This window comes from Punica granatum, chromosome 8 (assembly GCF_007655135.1).
Source record: "Punica granatum isolate Tunisia-2019 chromosome 8, ASM765513v2, whole genome shotgun sequence".
Taxonomy (NCBI): Eukaryota; Viridiplantae; Streptophyta; class Magnoliopsida; order Myrtales; family Lythraceae; genus Punica; species Punica granatum.
In genome coordinates, this window is record NC_045134.1 from 10,806,741 (window position 1) to 10,827,749 (window position 21,009).

At 37.2% G+C, this 21,009-nt stretch overlaps 2 protein-coding genes across 2 annotated transcripts; one reads left to right on the forward strand and one right to left on the reverse strand.

Moving 5' to 3' along the window:
* Window positions 1-15,294: 15,294 nt before the first annotated feature.
* Window positions 15,295-16,891, forward strand: LOC116188729 (stemmadenine O-acetyltransferase-like). The gene has a single exon (XM_031518214.1). It carries the CDS (start codon window positions 15,590-15,592, stop codon window positions 16,889-16,891), a length of 1,302 nt encoding a protein of 433 aa, XP_031374074.1. The 5' UTR covers window positions 15,295-15,589.
* Window positions 16,892-17,211: 320 nt separating this feature from the next.
* Window positions 17,212-20,104, reverse strand: LOC116188405 (pentatricopeptide repeat-containing protein At2g18940, chloroplastic). The gene has a single exon (XM_031517745.1). It carries the CDS (start codon window positions 19,910-19,912, stop codon window positions 17,411-17,413), a length of 2,502 nt encoding a protein of 833 aa, XP_031373605.1. The 5' UTR covers window positions 19,913-20,104; the 3' UTR covers window positions 17,212-17,410.
* Window positions 20,105-21,009: the final 905 nt, after the last annotated feature.

Genomic DNA, 21,009 nt, shown 5'->3' on the forward strand with positions numbered 1-21,009 from the left:
ATAAAAATAAAGAGTGACACTAAGAAAGGCATATGCCGCAAACCGTCGCATTCGAGGTCTGGTCAGTTTAATTCACGGGCGGTCCAAGGGACTTTATGGCCTAAACCAAGAAAATAGTAAGGGGTATTTTTCACTTATTTAAAAAAGTTATATAATTTTTTTATGAAAAATTATTTTTCTAACTTTTTGCTATGCAAAATCATTATTTTTTTTTTTATAATCAATCTCTAATAACATTTTTTATTAATGATACAATTAATCAAGTTGATCTTCCTTTAGAGTCGTAGTCTCGTTGATCTTAGGTAAGATTTCTTTAGTTTTAATTTTGAAAAATTCATTTCTATTTAAATAATATATAGTTACAACTAGTTTAACATCATTTAGTGTAAATTGGAATGTGATTGAACTAATACTTTTATTCAAAAAATAAATAAATCATTCTCTCTTTGTTGCTGGTAAACTCAATAAGTTTAAAAGTAAAAATAATACCGTTAGAGAAAAATGAGAAAGGAATTAAGTTGTTGGGTCTAGGATAAATCTATAATACATAATGTAAAGTAGAACGGGTCCATTTATTTTTAAGTATTAAATGTATTAATATAAATAATTATTTTTATTTTCTTTAAAAATTTAAAATTTTTTAATTTTACTCTCTTGAGAAGATTCATAAAAAAAATCTTGAAATTTTTATTTACCGAATAAATATAAATTATTGTTATAGAATTAGACCCTTTAAAATATTTCAAAGAGATGCTACATGTAATTCCTTGCTTTTGTTAATATTCCAGCAATTTAAGTATATATATATACTTTTTTATATCGATATAGCAATAATGGAAATTTTGTATGTATTATAATTTGTTTAATTTTGTCTTTATTTTTTTTATTATAATATTTTAAACCTTGATAATTTCAGTAACAACTTTGCATATATAAAACTATTTGAATATCAACTGTAAAAGAATATCAACTGTAAAATTCTTTATAAAAATTACATATCTATGAGTATTATTGTAACATAAATACTGATTAGGAGAGGTTAATTTCAAAAAAATATATAATTATATATTATGATACTTAATTTAAAACTAAATTATGCAAACACATGATTTCTAATAAAACTATTGAGTGTTCATTAGAAACATCACCTGAGTAACCGAATTAAAAGTGATTTTTTTCGTAATTTGTGTCTTCCATATGATAATTATATGACCTTAAATTATGCATATAATTTTTATTTTTTTATTAAAGCTACTGTAATACCACAATAAAATATAAGATTTCTTGCCACGAAAATAGAGAATAATTTATTACGGATCTTGTCAAAATAAGCTCGTCCTAATAAGTGTATCATAATAAAATAACGTTTGATCACAATATCTTATACAACTTATGGTGATAAACTTATTTTCGCATATAATGTGTATCACAATATATGAAAATATGTATATATATATATGTTAGTTATTATGGGAATACTTGGTTTGTAACGTTTACACAATACTGAAGATATGTGTATACATATAAATATATATGTATCTACATACATATTAAGTATGTGTATTATGAGACTTTACTTAGTGTAATTTAACATTCTTATCACAATATACAAGTTAAGCATTATATACATGCATATTAAGTTATATACGTATATGTTAGTTATTATGGAAATACTTAATTTTCGGCGCTTACACAATATTAAAAATTTGTGTATACATATAAAAATATATGCATCTACATACATATTAAGTATATACATTATGGACTTTATTTAATGTAATTTAATATTCTTATCACAATATAATTTTCTTGTAATAAATTTCTTTCTTAGCAATAGAATTTGTCACTACATATAAAATTTCTTGTAGTGTACGATTTTATCAAAAAGAAAATGTTTCAATTATAATGCTCATCTTTTAAAATATTCAAGTACAAATCTGAATAGAATAAAACACTCGTGCATCGCCCGGGTTAGTAGGCTAGTATATAATGGTGACTCTAGAGCTGAGTAAATTGAATGATGCGGATTAATGTGAAAATAAAGATATTGGGATAGAGTTGATAGAGATAACGGAGAATTAATAATGAGGGATTGTGGGAAAATGCAAAATATTTAAATTGATAAAGAGAAAATATAGGAATTAATGGTGTGAAATTAATTTGGTAGGACTTGACTAATTAGTGCAAATGAGAGAGAATGAATTAAATTTATTAGGAACCAAGGAAATTATAAGGGGTCTCATTTAATATGGGTGCATATATATAATTGTAAATAAAATATTCAAACTTGGGGGCCTCATTTATTACGAGCATCATATATTATCTGCCTTATGAACCTCAAGCAATAGTCTCCCCGAACTTATGCTTGGGCAGACCCTGCTGCCGACATGGGATTGCCTAGTAAGTGTGTCCCACATGTTCAGACGAGGCAACTCAGACATAGACTGGATAACTCAAAAATTATTGGAGCTTGGTTGGGGTGTCCATTTCTTCACTATCATCTGGAAGGCATTAGCAGCCCTCCTATTTGGCAATGTCATTTGTCAATTGTGGACTTTTCCGATGTTGTTTTATTATTATTTTTCACAGTGATATGCATGACGACATCATCGCTCCATAAAAGAGACACTAGCCTACTACCCGTGCGATGTATGAGATTTTCACATATTTATTCTATTCATATTTGTACTAATATATTTTTAAAAACAATTATGATAAGTTCAAATTTAGTATCTTTAACAAAAAATTAAAAATTACATGTAAATCAAGTTAAAAAATTAACATATGGAAAATACAGTTATGACAAAATGTTTTCTTACCAAGTAACGCATCCAATGAATAAGGCAGTATTTTCAATTTATAATCAAACATGTTTGTTTAGTTTTATTTTCATTCTTTTTTATGAAATAAACTCTTCTAAAATGAATCTCTTTCGGTCAATGTTACTATGCAATAATATTTATAGATATGTAACTTCTAAACATTTAGAAATACCTACGAGTATTATAATTAAAATTGCAATTAATATTCAAATAACGTCTTATCTGTAATATTAAAAAATTATTAATGTTATAGTTTGTGTATAATGATAAAGACAAAATAAAACAAATGATAATGCATATAAATTCCATCATTATTACATTATAGATGGAAATATATATATGTATATATATATTATATACTTAAGTTGCTATAATATAAATAAGTGCAATAAAACGCAAATGTAATTTCTGTTTAAAATATTTTAGAGCATAAACTTCTATTATAAAAAATTATATTTATTTGTTGTATAAAAAATTTTTAAATTTTGTAATATGAATCATTTTATAAGATAATAAATAAGAATTGATTAACTAATTATATTGATATATTGAATTAATTATTTACAAATGAATTAATATCTAGAAAATAATTTACACAGAAATTGAATTATATTATAAAAAATAAAATTACTTATTTATATTAGAGAATTTAAAGCATAATTAACGCACAAATTCTTCTTTACATTATGTATTATAGATGGAAAGCAGGGCAGCTTTGAGTAATTACGACAGAGGTTATTATTATAGAATTGTCAATAAGAAGGGACACCAAGCAATTGGAGAAAGATCAATTTCATCTCATACACCTTTCCAGTTCCCAGCAAAGACTAAATGTTGTACAGTAGAGCAAGAATCTATATCTATATAAAATAATAAAAGCCAAAGTGACGAGTAGGAATGTTTCACATAGGATGAAGTATGTCTTCAGTTGCGAGACTTTTTCAAGTCATCACCAAGGAGGACATGATATTGACGTAATATTGTGCTGTCACCTTGCCTCTAGAAACTATGAAAAAGTGTTCTTTTGGAATGATAGGCTCTATAGTTTCGGATATGGAGGGAAATTTGAGGGGAAAAAAAGGTTCTTCATCAACTGTCATGATTAGAAATTACGAAGTTGTAATCTTGAATGCATAAGACTCCCCATCATCTTGAGGTAATCATATTATTATATATAGAGAGGTAGATGATCCTATTTTAATTAGAGACCATAAATTTTTGTTTAGATGGCTCATGAACTATATCTATATCTATTTTTTAATAAAGATACAATGATGTAATCTGGTATATTGTTTATTGTTATTTTTTTGGACGAATGAAATAATATATATATATATATATATATTGTATAATGAGAAACATGATTTTGGGTGAACGCAGTTTTTTTTTTTTGGTTTGCTGCAATTGCTCTTCTTCTTCTTTATGAGTCGTGACACGGATTCACAATTGTGAGACGGTGTATTTTTTTTTTCCTCCATATGTCAACTCTAGTATATGAAAATACAATGAATTTCTACTAATTCGGTTTGAATAAGATCTCATCTGACTAAGGTCAAAGCTCATCGGATTGTGAATCTTTTCCATTTGTAAGACTCAAATCCAAGACTTTAATTAGAGGGAATAATCGCCGAATCACCTGAATCAATACGTGACAAATAAGACCTGTCAAGTGTCACGACCTGAAATCTCGGCAGATCTTTCCCTAAATTTCCTCGATATCCATTATCACATGAACTATTAACATTCCATAACTTCCAAAAACACACCAATCCAGCAAGCTCTCTCACGCACACAGATATATATATATATATATATATATATATATATATTCCAGCAGAACTACATCATTAAACCAACTAAACAAAATATTCAGATCGTAACATTTTCAATACATTTTATACAAAAAGAATACTTATCCAATAACGAAGGTTCCTACCTAGTCCTCCAAGCTTATCCCCGATGTCCAAAAAGTTCTCCTGTGTTGCTAGTCTGGCTCCTAACTCATCTGAAAAAATATACGTAAGGTGTGAGCGCATCTAAGTGAGTACTAAATTCTAGAATAAAATAAAACTATATGAAGTAATAAATATATTTTTAAACGACCAAGTGTTCATATAGATAATACTAGCATTCACAGGTCAGTCATTTAATTTGCCGACAAAGCATATTATAAAATACATACAAATAACTACTAAATTCATTCTTAAATAATCAATTATCTTTATAACCATATAATAATATTATAATTAACCATTAACTCAGCACCACTTAACACTCATACATTGACTCAATTAAGCTCTAACAATAACACGGCTTTCACCGAATACCTTCAGACAACCTCAACAATCATCACATTTATAGCAATCAGATCATACAAACAATATACAGTACAATCAATCAATATAGCTATATGATTGCATTTTCTCGCAACAGAGTTGTGACGGTACCGTAACCTTGCACTCATATCCATAAATTCCTCATTTCATTTCTCATAAGTGGGGGCTACCCGTTATCCTCCGACAATAAGAGTCTAGGCGTCCATTTTATATTCCGCCGGATCACTGGTCTAGACGTCCTTTTTCATATCCCACCGGATCAACGGTCTAGGCGTCCCTTTTTGTATCCCGCGAGATCAGCGGTTTAAACATCCATTTTATATCCCGCCGGATCAGCGGTCTAAGCGTCCCTTTTTGTATCCCGCCGAATCAGCGGTCTAAGCGTCCATTTTTGTATCTCGCCGGATTAACGGTATAAGCGTCCATTTTATATCTCGCCGAATCAGCGATCTAGGCGTCCCTTTTTATATCCCGCCGGATTAGCAGTCCTATGGCTATAAACGATCAAACAATATCAGTAGACACAAGCATAATCTCGACATATTATTTCATATTATCATCACATATGTCATACATGATCAGCATGCACAATCACATCGCATGTTTCAAGTCAAAATGAAACATAAGAGGGCAATATCTCTCAAATCTTTTCACACAACATAACAGAACCGATTTCTTAATCTATATCTATCACAATATTCTTTTTAAATAGTATTCCATATAATTTGTATTCATATAATATATATATATATATATCATTTTACAAAAAAAATGAGTACTCACCAAACTTTTAATATAATATTTAAGAAAGACGAGCTTCCAGAATGCAAAGTTCTAGTCTCTTCAACTCCTCATCCGTGAGCTCCGTCTCAAGCTCTCTAACTCTCAGTCTCTCTCTCTCTTTCTCTCAACCGCTGTTTCTTCTTCAACTTTCCGCAGCAGATTAGAAGATTGGAAGAAAAAGAAAGCAGCATAATAGAACAAGAAAGATAAAGAAAAAAAAGTAAATGGCGGGCTCACGTTTTTGCTCTTTTCGTCCCCCCATCTCTCTCTGTCTCCCTCTCTATCTCCCCCCTCTGTTCTTCCTCCAAAAAACAAAACGAACAAGAAAAAAAAGAAAAGAAATCAATGGATGAAGATAGAGGAAATGCTAAGGCGGTGGAAGGTTGCTCAGCGGAAAATTTGAGCCCACGTGGAGCCATGCTCCCCTTTCATTTTTATTTTTATTTTTTAATTGCTCCAGCACATGTATATAATATATGCATACATATAAGTATGTAAGTGTACGTATATATATAGGCTATTTGAAATAAAAGAAATATTATGTCTCACAATCACCCTATTAATAAAAATTTCGTGCTCGAAATTTATTTGAGGAAGCAGAAAAATTTAGAACATTAAGGGTTATAACATCCCCATTGTGATGTTCCAAAGCCATACTAACAAGAAATACCATCTCTAGTTAATTGAGACGAGGTTTCAAAAAGATCTCAAGACCACAATCCGCCATATCGCCACCAATAAATCCGGAAAACAATACTATATGCAAGAGGAGGATCACTGATTGAGAAAAACACTGACAACAAAGTTGTGCCTAGAGAACCAACTAGGAGTATGCTTCCTCTTTTAAAATGCCATGAGTCATCATCTGATACAATCAAGAGAAGGTATATCCAAAAGAAAAGCTCATGAACCCACAAAATTGTTGATATAGGAAACCTATATATTGAACTGTTAGATCAAAGACAACCGATTTCAGATTTTCGAATGTAACATGTCTTGCACTGTCCTTGACCAAAATGTTTTTAAACCCAAAAACAACCATCCGTTTCGCTTGTTACCCTTCAACATATGTGCCCACTGGAATGTCAACAAAAGCATGTCTCTAATTGTAAGCTCAGAGAAGAAAATGGTCAGATGAGTAAGATTAATCCACCTTCATATATCATATATTTCCCTAAGATTGCCGCTTGTCATCTATCAACATATTAGAATAGTCAACGAGACCCAATCCATATATATTGAGGCTTAAACATTCTTAATCCTACAATAAACCACGTAAGTCTAATCATTAGTACTATTGAGGCTTAATATAAATATAATATCATATATTAATATTTATCATACCTGTCGCACCTCCAAACTTGAAGATCATACCTGAAATGAAAATGAAAAGCCTCCTACAACCCCTGCCTACTGTGAACTAATAAACATTATTGGCCATAAACGCAATCACACGAGCTCTAAAGAATCAATCCATATTAAGTTTGATGATTTGGCAACAATCAATTATTTTTCGAAACATCTACTAGCAATCAAAAGAATCAATCTCACCAGTGACCCCAGCTTATCTTTACATAAATTTTCAACAGAACAGAACATACGAGAAATAAATAATGCATCTCCAATATTTTAATATTTTATAAACTATTTACCATCTATAGTAACAGAGAAAAAAAAATCAACCAATTGAGAGAAAAATGCCAAGATCTCTAAGCCATTATATAAACCACTGCACATAAAATCCAACATTATAGCAAAACTTCTTTTAAAATGAGAATAGAACTTCATGCATGCTCCCAACTCTGAAGGTACTTCAAAATTGAGTGGACATAGCCACATAAACCCAAAGAAACACAAGCACTAGAGCTATCGTGCATTGAGATGAAATTCTCGGCATCAACTTCCATATGCAAATCAATAATAAAAAGAATCTCCCCACAAATAGCCAACTGATCCCGCATCAACCCAAATCAATATTTGTAGAGACTGGAGTTAAAAACCAAGCAAGCTAGAAGACTGCAAGCCGCCAAAGAAATGCATCCATCAAAGCAAATCCAGCCAAAGGAAAAGCTACCCAAAAGGGACAAAACTTCAAGCGGATGTATGATATCCTCAGTCGTGTAGTAGGCAGCCATAATTTCCAGAAAAAGTGGGGTCGCAAAATCGGCAAAGACAAATCCATTTCAATAAACCGTCGTCATCTCCAGTCACAACAACTAATCCAATGAAAGAAATTTATCATCTCCAATCTTAAATGACCCCAAGAACTTTACCAGACTCTAAGTAAACAATGGTGACTCCATCAACTCCACCGCACCGTAGATATGTAGCTAAACATTCCCAATGTTTTGGAAAATCCATAAGAAAATAATGAAAACACCTGCAAATCTCGTCACCCTACACAAACTGTTGCTACATAACAGGCCAAAACAATGACTTGAGATAAGAAAAAAAAAACCAGTCCAAAATATAAATGTCTGTCGACATACCAATAGATCAATTGGATCCAAATCCCAAAAGAAAAGCTTTCAAAATGCGTATGAAGTGAGAAGCAACAACAAAGCAGCTGAAGCATCTACAACACAATCATAAGAACAAGATCCAAGTGGAGGAGGGAGTGACGACAAATACTAAGAGAGAAATTATATTTAATCATTCAAGGGAAAAAAGTATGCACTCATTGTATGCTATCATTTACCATGTGCATAATGCCAAGAATAAACTCCAGGTGGAACTCCAAACATTTAGAACCATTGTGAAATAAACCAAATCAATCAAAGCAAAGAAAGGAGTTGAAATGCCCAAGCCTTAGACGAAAAAAATAAAAAAAAAATAATTCCGGACCAATATCTCCACAATTATAAAAAAAATTTCTCGGGGATCAAGCGCAAAGTTAAGTCTATAGAATCTCCTAATCTAGGCTCTGATACCAAAATTGTCACGACCCAAAATTTCAACAGAACTTTCCCTAAATTTCCTCGATATCCATTATCACAGAACTATTAACATAAAAACCTGCTTTTCATAACTTTCAAAAACATATAACCAATCCAGTAAGCTCTCTCACACACACAGATATATATATTCCAGTAGAACTACATCACTAAACCAACTAAACAAAATATTCAGATCGTAACATTTTCAATACATTCTATATAAAAAGAATACTTATCCAATAACTAAGGTTCCTACCTAGTCCTCCAAGCTTATCCCCAATGTCCAAAAAGTTCTCATGTGTTGCTAGTCTAGCTCCTAACTCATCTGGAAAAATATATACAGGATGTGAGCGCATCTCAGTGAGTACTAAATTTCAGAGTAAAATGAAACTATATGAAGTAATAAATATATTTTTAAACGACCAAGTGTTCATATAGATAATACTAGCATTCCCAAGTCAGTCATTTAATTTGCCAACAAAGCATATTATAAAATACATACAAATAACTACTAAATTCATTCTTAAATAATCAATTATCTTTATAACCATATAATAATATTATAATTAACTATTAACTCAGCACCACTTAACACTCATACACTGACTCAATCAAGCTCTAATAATAACATGGCTTTCACCGAATACCTTCAGACAACCTCAACAATCATCACATTTATAGCAATAAGATCATACAAATAATATACAGCATAATCAATCAATATATCCATAGGGTTGCATTTTCTCGCAACAGAGTTGTGACGGTACCGTGACCCCGCACTTATATCCATAAATTCCTCATTTCATTTCTCATAAACGAGGGCTGCCCATTATCCTCTGGCAATAAGAGTCTAGACTTCCTTTTTCGTATTCCGCCGGATCAACGGTCTAGACGTCCTTTTTCGTATTCCGCCAGATCAGCAGTCTAAATGTCCATTTTATATCCCGTCGGATCAGCGATCTAGGCGTTCCTTTTTGTATCCCGCCAGATTAGCGGTTTAGGCGTCTCTTTTTGTATCCCGCCGGTTCAGCAGTCTAAGCGTCCCTTTTTATATCCCGCCAGATCAGCGGTCTAGGTGTCCCATTTATATACTGCCGGATCAATGGTCTAAGTGTCCTATTTATATATCGCCGGATCAGCAGTCCCATGGCTATAAACGATCAAACAATATTAGTATACACAAGCACAATCCCGACAGATTATTTCATATTATCATCACATATGTCATACATGATCAGCATGCACAATCACATCGCATATTTCAAGCCAAAATGAAACATAAGAGGGCAATATCTCTCAAATCCTTTCACACAACATAGCAAAACCGATTCCTTAATCTATATCTATCACAATATTCTTCTTAAATAATACTCCATATAATTTGCATTCATATAATATATATATATATATGTATATTATTTCATAAAAAAAATAGAGTACTCATCAAATTTTCAATATAATATTTAGGAAAGACAAGCTTTCAGAATGCAAAGTTCTAGTCTCTTCAACTCCTCATCCGTGAGCTCCATCTCAAGCTCTCCAGCTCTCAGTGTCTCTCTCTCTCTTTCTCTCAACCTCCGTTTCTTCTTCAACTTCCCGCACGTGGAGCCATGCTCCCCTTTCATTTTTATTTTTATTTTTTAATTGCTCCAGCACATGTATATAATATATTCATACATATAAGTATGTAAGTGTACGTGTATATATAGGCTAATTGAAATAAAAGAAATATTAGGTCTCACATCGAGGACTCGTCACGTGTCACTTGCACAAGAAAACATGAAAATATCTTCTTTCTTTTTTTTAAGTTAGAAAGGAGGCCCGTTGATCTAATATAATGAAATAAAAAGCATAATATCTAGTAAATAGACACGGGTAGTTCCTACTGAATAAATATCGAACTTATAATATTTTGGTTGTCAAGCGAGAGCGTGTGTCATTGCACTGCATTTCGTTTGATAACATGAAAATATCTTTATTGGTTATATTTTGGTATGCATGTGTGGACCCTGCGGTCATGAAATTTAAAGCCCAAAGGCTTCGTGGCTCAAATGGGTTACCGTACTATTAATAATGCATATAAATTATACAACTGATATGTACCAACTACCAACTTGTGGAAAAAGAAAGCACAACAAAAGCACAAACACTACGTGGGTCTTCTCATAAATGTCCCGTGGTTTGTCTGTTGCGTTTTCTATGCCCCTCACTTTCTCGTCGCCTTCTTCCCCAAAAGTCTTTCTTCTATGATATTTCGGAATCAACCACAATTAAATGAAGGGAATGTGCATAAGCGTGGATTAGAAATATTGTTGGGCATACATAAAAGATCGGCGACTACTTGAGATGAACTTGTAGGTAACATATAACATCCATGATTAGTAGAGATTCACTCATGAAGAATTTTAGTCGTTATAATTTTTTTTAAATTTGCGACTCCACATCTTTTATATATAATTTTATTTATTTATTTATTTAGTGCTTTTAACAAAAAATTGAGATTCCAAGTTGTGTGTGCAGGGGAGTTTTTCTTTTGTTATTGTGAAAAAGTTGATGCCGGGTATGAACAAATTGCCCGATTTATATAAAACCACATATAAAAGATCTCTCAACTTTATTAACTGAAATACTTTTTAGAATTTCATGACTAATATGCCATATTAATAATGCGCAATTTATCGCGTTGTGATTAGTGAAAATTTCAGAAGTCACTGAACCACTGATCTACTTATATCCTACGTGGTATCTTCCAATGCTTCGCTCCTACTTCTGTAATTGTATATGGATGTTTTAATGGTAAAAATTATCCTACCTCCATTCAATTTTGAAATATTTATGTTGTGCTAACAAAAAACTCATATATTATACATAAAAAATAGAAGTAGTTCTAGAATGCAAGAGAAATGCAGCTTCGAGTATAGTTTTTCATTAGGGTGTTTATATATCATAGTACACAAGAATTTGTACCATGGTAATACACATATATGGGCACTTAGATTTAGGGGATTGAATTTTAAACCATTTTTCATTAGATATATAAACATTTGATCATTTTAAGTTCATATAATATACCACCGAGGCATGGCAGCATGGTGGAGTTGCCTTGGCGTCACGGGTTTGATTCTCCCCCCGTGCAACTGTGGTTCTCCTAAGGTAAGAGTCCCGTAGGTTGTTAGAAATGTCTGTTGGGGGCCGATTGGCCCATGGGAGTCCATATAAGCATTTCAGACATAATGGATGGATTGGCCTAACTCCATGAGGGCTCGAGCTTATGGATCACATGAAGATATTGAACTCAGCAAGGTTGTTCAACATTCTTGATGTAATGTTGTCTATATAGGAGCCTGCAGGAATGAACGTCCATGAAAGCAGCCTTATACTCAATACACTATTGTTTGTGGTTTATTGCTGCTACGAAGAACTGGTTTTTCTCTTATGGATGATGTCGAGCATGCTTAATCCATATGATCAGCACATTACCTTTGCCCGTGTACACTTTCAGGTTGAATCACTTCTTGTGGGACAATGTATATAAACTGACCAGTCCTTAAAGATTTGGCACTAGCTTGAGTACTATGGGTATAAAGATACTTGTGAAATATATAATTAAATAAAATTCTCATTGTCACTTTCCGTGATTATGTAGGGTATTTATTAATTTTATATTTTTAATCTCGAAAGTTAATTATTGGAAAATTTTATAAAATAATTTAAAATTTTATAAATTAAGGTCAGGGTGTTGGGAGAGTATATGCTTTGCATGTGGGTTTCCTAATTCTGCAGCAAATTTAGTATCTACTTGAGAAAACAATAACATAATTGAGGCTTCCCCATCCTCAATAAAAAAATATCCAAGTTTCCAAGCATAGAATAGGAGCGTCGATCTGACCCAACCTCGGACTTACTTCGGAGAGCTAAATTACATCGTATCGAGCCCCTCGTCAAGGAGCTCTCAGTAAGGCTTCGATTAGTTTTTTTTAAGTTCAGTACTATGCCTGTATAAAGAGGCACAAAAAAGTAAAGGCGATTGGGTCGGCATTAAAGAATCAAATAGACTTATTCTACCATTGACAATATATATATATTCTTTCAATATCGTAAGAGTCTATGTCAGCCGTGCACTCCAATTTTTTCTTTTTAATAATTTGAGCTCAACCTAAGCATGAATATATATATACAGTTATATGTATACTTTTTCTGCAAGAATAAATAAATATATACAAATATATATATATATATATATATATATATTACTCACTATGTTTGTTCGAGAAATTCTCTATTGTACTAGTGCTCATTTGAGTTCTAATCTCGACTAAGTCCAGTTCCAATCTCGCTAATGGTAGATGAATGCGGTGGCCATTTGTGAGGTGGTTACCTCACTTGAAAGAGGGGAACTTGACTCTGGACAGCTCGAAGCTGGGGCCTAAATTAAGGAGGGAGGCTGCTACAACTAAAGAGAAGAGGATGGATTAGGGAAGGGCAGAGGCTGGAAGTATGAGGAAAGGAGAGGAACATAGGGCAGCCGTGAGATGGCTAAGGAAGGGATAAGAGGAGGGAGGCAAGTTGTCGCTACCACATCGAGTGTTGCTGCTTCCCCTCGTACCGAACCACCGCTGCCCAACCTTACGCTGGGCTGCGGCTGCCGAGCTAGCGCAGGCCCACTAGCCACCACACCCATCGGTGAGCTATGGCCGAAAGACAAGGAGAGGGGAGAAGAAAGAGACGTGGTTGTGACTGGTACTTTAGGGGGGGGGGGGGGGGGGGGGGGAGGGGGGGATGCCATAGGAGAGAAGCTGGTGAGAGGGTGCGAAAGAGGAAAAGGTGGAGGAGTTGATGGTGGTAGGATAATGTGAAGGGGGAGTGGAGGAGCCGAAAAATTTGAGTAAGGAGGAATGGGCTGGAAGCAACGGGCAAAATGAGAAGCGGAGGGTGGGTGGTTATGGAGAAGGGCGGAGCAGAAAGCCAGAGCAGCAGTGTATGGAAGGAGCTAGAAGCAACGGCAACAAACAAGACGAAAGAGCAGCACCCTGGAAGAAGGATGTAGAGAAGCAGTAGCAACAACAATGAGAGCAAGGCAAGGGGTGTTGCAGCCAAGCTCCGCCAGATGAAGGAGGAAGTGATGGAGCGGGCCAGCAACAAGGGCAACAGCAGTAGTGGCAAGGAGCAATGACAACAACAATTTGGGGCTCAGAAGAACAAGTAGTAGAGGAGGAAGGTAGTTGGAGCTTGGAGGTGTGACAACAGTGTGGAGGGTCGACAGGGAGAGGGGAAGTAGAGGTGATAGTCCATCGGTAGAGATGGTAGTGGTGAAAAAGGAGGCCGAAGGAGGATGTGGGCGGGAATGGAAGGAAAAGAAGGCTAGGAGGAGGGGGCTGCCACCGACGTTGGGATGGAATGAGGAAGGAGTGTAGAGTAGCCCCTTCGCTATATTCTGCTGCTAAGAAAGAGAAGGGACAAGAAGAAGAAGAAGAAGAAGATAAGAGGGGGGGATTTGCTTTTTCCACGTGTCGTTGTTGTATTGGATTTTTAATTCCATTAACTGTCACAGTGGACTCCGTCTGTCACGTAAGTCTCTGTTAACTGCCACATCACTAAAATGGACAAAATTATGGACGGGTGATAGATATGACCCTAAAACCAAAGTTCATATGTTTTTGTGAGAAAATAAATAATTCGTACTAGATTGGGAAAAACGTGAAAAGTTCGTGATTTTTTAAGCAATTTTCCCTTAAGTAAAGGTACATATAGCAGTCTAATATTATTAAACTTTTTTTCACCAAACAAGATCAACTTTTTTTTTCCTAATAGCTTAATCCCATTAAGTGTTAAAATTTTCTTTTCCATCACTTAATTATAAAATTTAAATAAACACATCCTTAATTATATTCTTTGATAAATTCTATATCAAGCAATAATAGGTTCTGAATTTGAATAGGCACTGCCACCCATCAGCATTGCATCGCACCGAGTTTCAACATGTTGAGGTTGATCATTGTGCTTTTATCATTGAATACCATAAATCCCATTATTAAGCAACCGATGTAAAAGAGAATGATCCAGATTTCGACCATTTCCAGTTGTATAAGGCCAAGCTTGATATAAACGAAAGAACAGACCGCATAATGCAATAGAAATCATCTCATATCGATAATATGCAAAGAGAACATGCACTTATAAGAAAATTGCACTTCACCACACGATAAATTAAATTTTTGAATTGGATATGAGCTCCGATCACTTCTAAGTCCAATATAACTGGTTGCGCATGCACACACTTACACGCTGTCCAATCCCGACTCAAGCCACGACGCTCCACATGGAGTTAAGGATGTCTTGTTCGTATGTATCGCCTTGTTTCCATTTTTTTTTATACCAAGTAGAGCATATCCTAAAGAACCCGGTTTGACTTGCCAAGGAACTTCTTGTTGGAGCATTCGCTTCTCTGGTTGTCAAACCTGCAGTGAGGACATGACTGAAGTCCGACAATATTCCTCCTAATGGACCACATTCTTCTGTCTGTTGGATCTTTGTATGAAAGCACTATGGAAGCAATGAAATTCTGCCAAAATTCAGCATCAGCTTTGCATTATGTTTTGGTATTAATAGCTCCCTATATAAATTAACCTCTCCAAATGATAACAATCCACTAGAAACTCCACAATAGAAGGAAAAAGAAAACAGGAGGAAAAAAAAGAAAGGGGGAAAGATCATGGCAATGAAAGTTGAAACTGTCTCTACAGAGACCATCAGGCCCTCCTCTCCAACCAAATCTAACCTTAAAACCTTCAAAATAAGTCTGCTGGACCAGTTGGCTCCTCCATTTTATGTCCCTGTTGTCCTCTTCTATTCTTCTGCTCCTTCTGATATCAATGTATCAGAGAAGCTGAAGACCTCACTCTCCCAAACGCTCTCCAGCTTCTACCCCTTCTGCGGGAGGCTGAAGGAAAATGCTTCCATTGACTGCAGCGACCAAGGGGCGCTGTTCGTGGAGGCCAGAGCTCGCTTCCCGCTTTCGCGAGTCCTCACCGACCCCGACATTCTGGGCCTCCAGCAGTTCCTCCCTTTCCCTCCGTACAAGCTGAGCTCGGAAGAGGAAGTGGTCTTAGGAGTCAAAGTCAGCTTCTTCGAGTGTGGAGGGGTTGGGATTGGGGTTTGCATATCCCACAAGATAGCCGATGGTTGCTCCGTGGCACAGTTCCTTATCTCATGGGCTGAGGCAGGGCTTGGAATTGGCTCCAGCTCAGGATTTGGGCCCCGCTTGGATGCCTCGATGATTTTCCCGCCCAAAGTCGTGAACTTCCCGATGCCAGCTGGAGTAATCAGCGATGAGAAGCTCGTGACCAAGAGGTTCCGGTTCAATGGGAAAGGCTTGGCCCAATTGAAGGCGGAGTTCCCCGGGCTGAAACCGACCAGAGTCGAGGCTGTCACAGCCCTGATATGGAAAACTGCACTGGAAGTGGTCAAAATAAAGCCAGGGGGCTCGGGGATATACCCGCCTTCCGCTGTCACTCACATTGTGAACATCCGGAGCAGGGCAAGCCCGCCACTGCCTGAGCAGACGCTGGGCAATCTCTGGCAGTCAGCGGTGGCCCCGCTAATGGATATGGACAAACAAGCACCCCAACTGCACGATCTAATGGCTCTGCTTCGGAAGTCTATCAGAAGAATGAACGGAGATTTTGTAAGGGAGCTCCGAGAAGAGAACAGGTTAGCCAAAGCTTGCGAGTCGCTCATGTCAGCAAGGAAGTTGGCCTCGACAAGTGGTGTGAGATTTGAGCTCTACAGGTTTAGCAGCTGGACGAGGTTCCCTTTCTACGAGGCTGATTTTGGGTGGGGCAGGCCCGCATGGGTCTGCACAACCAGCGTGCCCATGAAGAATGTGGTCATTCTGATGGGAACAGGACTGGAAGATGAAGGAATAGAGGCGTGGGTCACGCTAACTGAAGCAGACATGGTCAAGTTCGAGGCCTATGAGGCACTGCTCCAGTTCGTCATGCCGCCGAGCCATTAAGAATCTTCCTCATGAAATCATTGAATTTACGCGACATAAATAGTTTCTTACTTATTAGTGGCTGTCACATTTTATATGCGTCTGTTCGTTCATTCAATTTGAAAACATACTTTATTTTTTCGAAAATTTTACATAACAGCGAATGATAACCACTCACATACAACTATTTACTTTTAGTTCTTCCTCAGTGCACATAGACATTTATATCGAGCATACTTATCGAAATAATAAAATGTGAATTTCAGAATAAGCAATAAAATTTTCAAGGCAGCAGATTTTTCATATGAGATGACAGAAGAGTTGCCTTCAAAGAGCCAGCATTAAGCCCCAAGAAATGTTGGGACATTGAAATCTCAAATACTCTTCATATATATGTGTATGGTTTTTGATCGAAGCCGAAAAATAAAAACTCTATAAACATGAAGTTATAGTTACAGAAGGGCATGTCACCATAAAAAAATATGATGATCAATGAATCCTAGCACATTATAAACAAAATGGGACAGACTTACCCGAAACCTATGATTCCAAATTCTCCCTTACCCGAGAAGCGAGTCTCCGCAAGCATTCCTCGTTGAACTTATCATCCAACTCCTTAATCTTCGACAAGAACTCCATTGCTTCCTTATATTTACCCGCTTTACAAAACCCATCCACAACTATCTTGCAGGTGAGCTCATTTGGCCTACAGTCATGCTGACACATGTAGTTAATCACATCATCAATTTCCGCAAACATCCCCCTTACAGCATATCCCGAGACAAAAGTATTATACGTAAAGATACACGGCCTAATCCCTCTCACAGTCATCTCGGAGAATATTCTTATGGCTTCCTGCATCAGACCTTGTCTGCAGAATCCTTTGATGACAGTGTTGTAAGAAACAAGGTCAGGCCTCCCACCCGAACTCTGGAGTCCTCGGAGGACCTCTTCGGCCTTCCAACACTCTCCCCCTCGAGCATGCATGTCCATCAAACTGTTATAGGTCACTAGATCAGGCCGAAGCCCGCTCTCACTCATCGACTGAAGAATCTCGTTTGCATGATTATGCATGTTGTTCTTGGCATAGATCGAGAGCATTGAGTTGAAAATTACCAAGTCAGGCTTGTATCCGTTTTTTATCAGCTCTTCAAGTGCTCTCTCCATGCCCTTCAGGGATCTACACCTAAAGTTCGCGAGGATGAGGGTTCGGAGGATCACCCAGCTTGGGAATATATGGCCCTCATAGATTTCTCTCTCAATTTTCTCTATGCCCTTCGCATTCCCGCTCTTCGCATAGCAATTGAGCATCAACGAATACGAGGTCTCGTTGGGCTTGAACCCCTTCCTCTTCATGTCCGAAATGACCGATTCAGCTGCTACCCAATCCCCTCTTCGAGCAAGAGCATTCAAGAGGGCATTATAAGTCGTGATGCATGGGCTAAAACCCGCCTTAATCATCTCCCCATACATCTTGGTAGCATCAATCTCTGATCCGCACCGCCCATATGCACTTATCAGCGTATTGAATGTGTCTCGATCAGGCTCAAAGCCGCAGCTCTTCATCTCGCGAAAGACCCGATTAACATATTTGTGCATCCCTTTGTTCCCGCACACTGCGAGCATCGTGTTCCATGTTACACGATTCGGCGAACACCCATTAGCTTTCATGTCCTTCAGTATCCTTATCATTTCCTCAGACCGTGATTTCTTCCCCAGCATCCCAAGGACAGCATTATATGTACAGACATTCGGCACACAGCCCAATTCCTTCATCCTATCAAACAAGTCCAAGGCCTGGTCTTCCTTCCCCGCCTTCCCGTAGGCATTTATCACGGTGGTGTAAGTAATTGCATTGGGCATAATTTTCTTACTAGCCATTGTATCAATCAAGGCTGCTCCCTCCTCGTAGAATCCCGCCCTTACATAGGCTGCCACGAGCTCATTGTATGTGACAGCATCGGGTGGGCAACTGTTCTCCTCCATTTCCTTCAGTGTTCCCAGTGCAGCTGAGTAAATCCCCGCCTTCCCATAAACGTGGAGAAGAGCATTATATGTCACTGTTCCCGGGACGTAGCCCTGCGACTTGATTTCGGAGAAGAAGTTTTTTGCCTCCTCCAATAGACCCTCTCTCCCACACGCTGCAATCACCGTGCTACAGGTGAATTCATCGAACTCGAGCCCTCTACTCCTCATCTCATCCAACAGGCCTAAAATCTTATCATAGGACCTGCCCATCTTCCCGTAAACATCAAGCATCACGTTATAAGTGACCAAGGTAGGGGAGAGGCCCATCTCCTTGATTTTCTCAAACAATTCAATGGCTCTCTCGAACTTCCCAATCCGAGAATAAGTATGTATAATGGTCGTATACGCTCTAATGTCAAGTGAGTATTCCTCAACAGGAATCAGATCAAATAGCTTCGACGCAATAGTATGCTGAGATTCTCTCCCTAGAATCCTAACCATCAGTTCAATAATCTGATTATCCAATTGCAGGCGTTCACTGCCCAAACCGCAGACAACCCACTCAAACAACAGCACAGCTCTCTCCCAATTCCCGGAAAGGTCCAACGCCTTCAACAAGCTCATTAAATCAGCATCAAGCAAGTCAAGCCTCACAGACTCAAAGAACCCACCGTTCAAATCCTGCAGCGGCTGCTCCACAATCAAACCGAACAGGAACTTACACTTCCCCGACTGGAACTCCATGGACCCATCTCCAAGGTCGGGTTTTTCGGCGAAAACGTCCAGGGTGGGGGCGAGAACCGAAGTGGGGTTCTTGGGCTGAGCTCCCCGGAGCTGCCCCTGCTTGCTGACGGCTGAAACGCGGAGGGAGGGGACATGGGTGGGATTCGAGGAAAGATGGAGGAGCTGCTGGATTAGGGTGTCGAAGGGGAAGGTGGGAGGAGAAGGGGACTGAGGAGGAGGGAGCGGCAGCGTGGAAGAGTTGAACTTGAGAGTTGGGTTGCCTGGCCGGTTGGTGGTGGCTGTCGAAGGGAGGGGGTAGGCGGGTCTGTTGGGGAACAGAGTTCCCTCCATTGGAGAAGAAGGGAGAGGTCCGTTTCAGAGGTTTCTTGATACCTGAGGGAGGGTCAAGCTGAATCAAGAACTGGGGAAGAGGCGAAATGGCTGCAGAGAGAGTGAAGAAGTTGGGATTGGAGAGGGATGGGATGATTGGTCGTTATTGAAGATGAAATGGGTGAAATGGGAGAGGAGGGAAGGAAGGTGGGGAAGGGACAGAGCAGCAAGGCGGTGGAAACGATCCGATTTGGGCGGTCCGGGAGGCTTGCCCAACCCGATTAGCATGGTCCGATCCGGATACTGGTAGAGGATCCGGATCATTTACACAAGATTTTTTTCTTTTTCCCTTCGGTTACAAAGGAAGCTCGTGGGCGTTGTATAATGAAATAGAAATCATAAATAATCTCACTGAGTATCGAATCTGAAACCTCTTGATCAAGTGAGAGTGTGCGCTACTGCGATACAGACTCTTTTGATTACACACACATTTTCATTTGAGCAAATAGGCTATTTAATGCATATTTTATTTTGTATTAGTTGGATCCTTATTCTTTTTTTATCTATGTGAATGAAAGAACTCCACTTGGGCCGCGTTGGGGCCGCCCTCATCCAAGATAATGTTGAAGTGGCAATGATGATTCGCCTTCAAATTTATGGCCCACACTATATCATCTTCCCAGTTGACGAAGACGCTCTCGAGGGCCTAAAGTTTGGCCAAGCGCTGGTTGAGCTATCGCCTCCTGCTTGGGGTTAGCTCCACCTCCAAGCGTTGGAGGATAGCTCGAAGAGCTTTTTGTTAGTGATATGTCTTAAAGCCGGTTTATGTATTTGGATAATTTCTTTTATGGAATTGAAGCTTATTATATTATTCATATATTGTCTATGTTTATTAAAATAAAGTCCTTAAGATATTTTGAATGCTTCATTCTTAATTCTATAGAGTCGGTTTATGTATTTGGATAATTTCTTTTATGGAATTGAAACTTATTCTATTATTCATATATTGTCTATGTTTGTTATAATAAAGTCTTTAAGATATTTTGAATGCTTCATTCTTAAAGAATTAAGAATATGAGTGACAAAGTATTTCAGTAAGAATATCTTTAAACTGTTCA

Excerpts from the sequence above, each read along its gene's own strand:
- LOC116188729 (XM_031518214.1), top strand. The coding sequence starts at position 15,590 with ATGGCAATGAAAGTTGAAACTGTCTCTACAGAGACCATCAGGCCCTCC.
- LOC116188405 (XM_031517745.1), bottom strand. The coding sequence starts at position 19,912 with ATGGAGGGAACTCTGTTCCCCAACAGACCCGCCTACCCCCTCCCTTCG.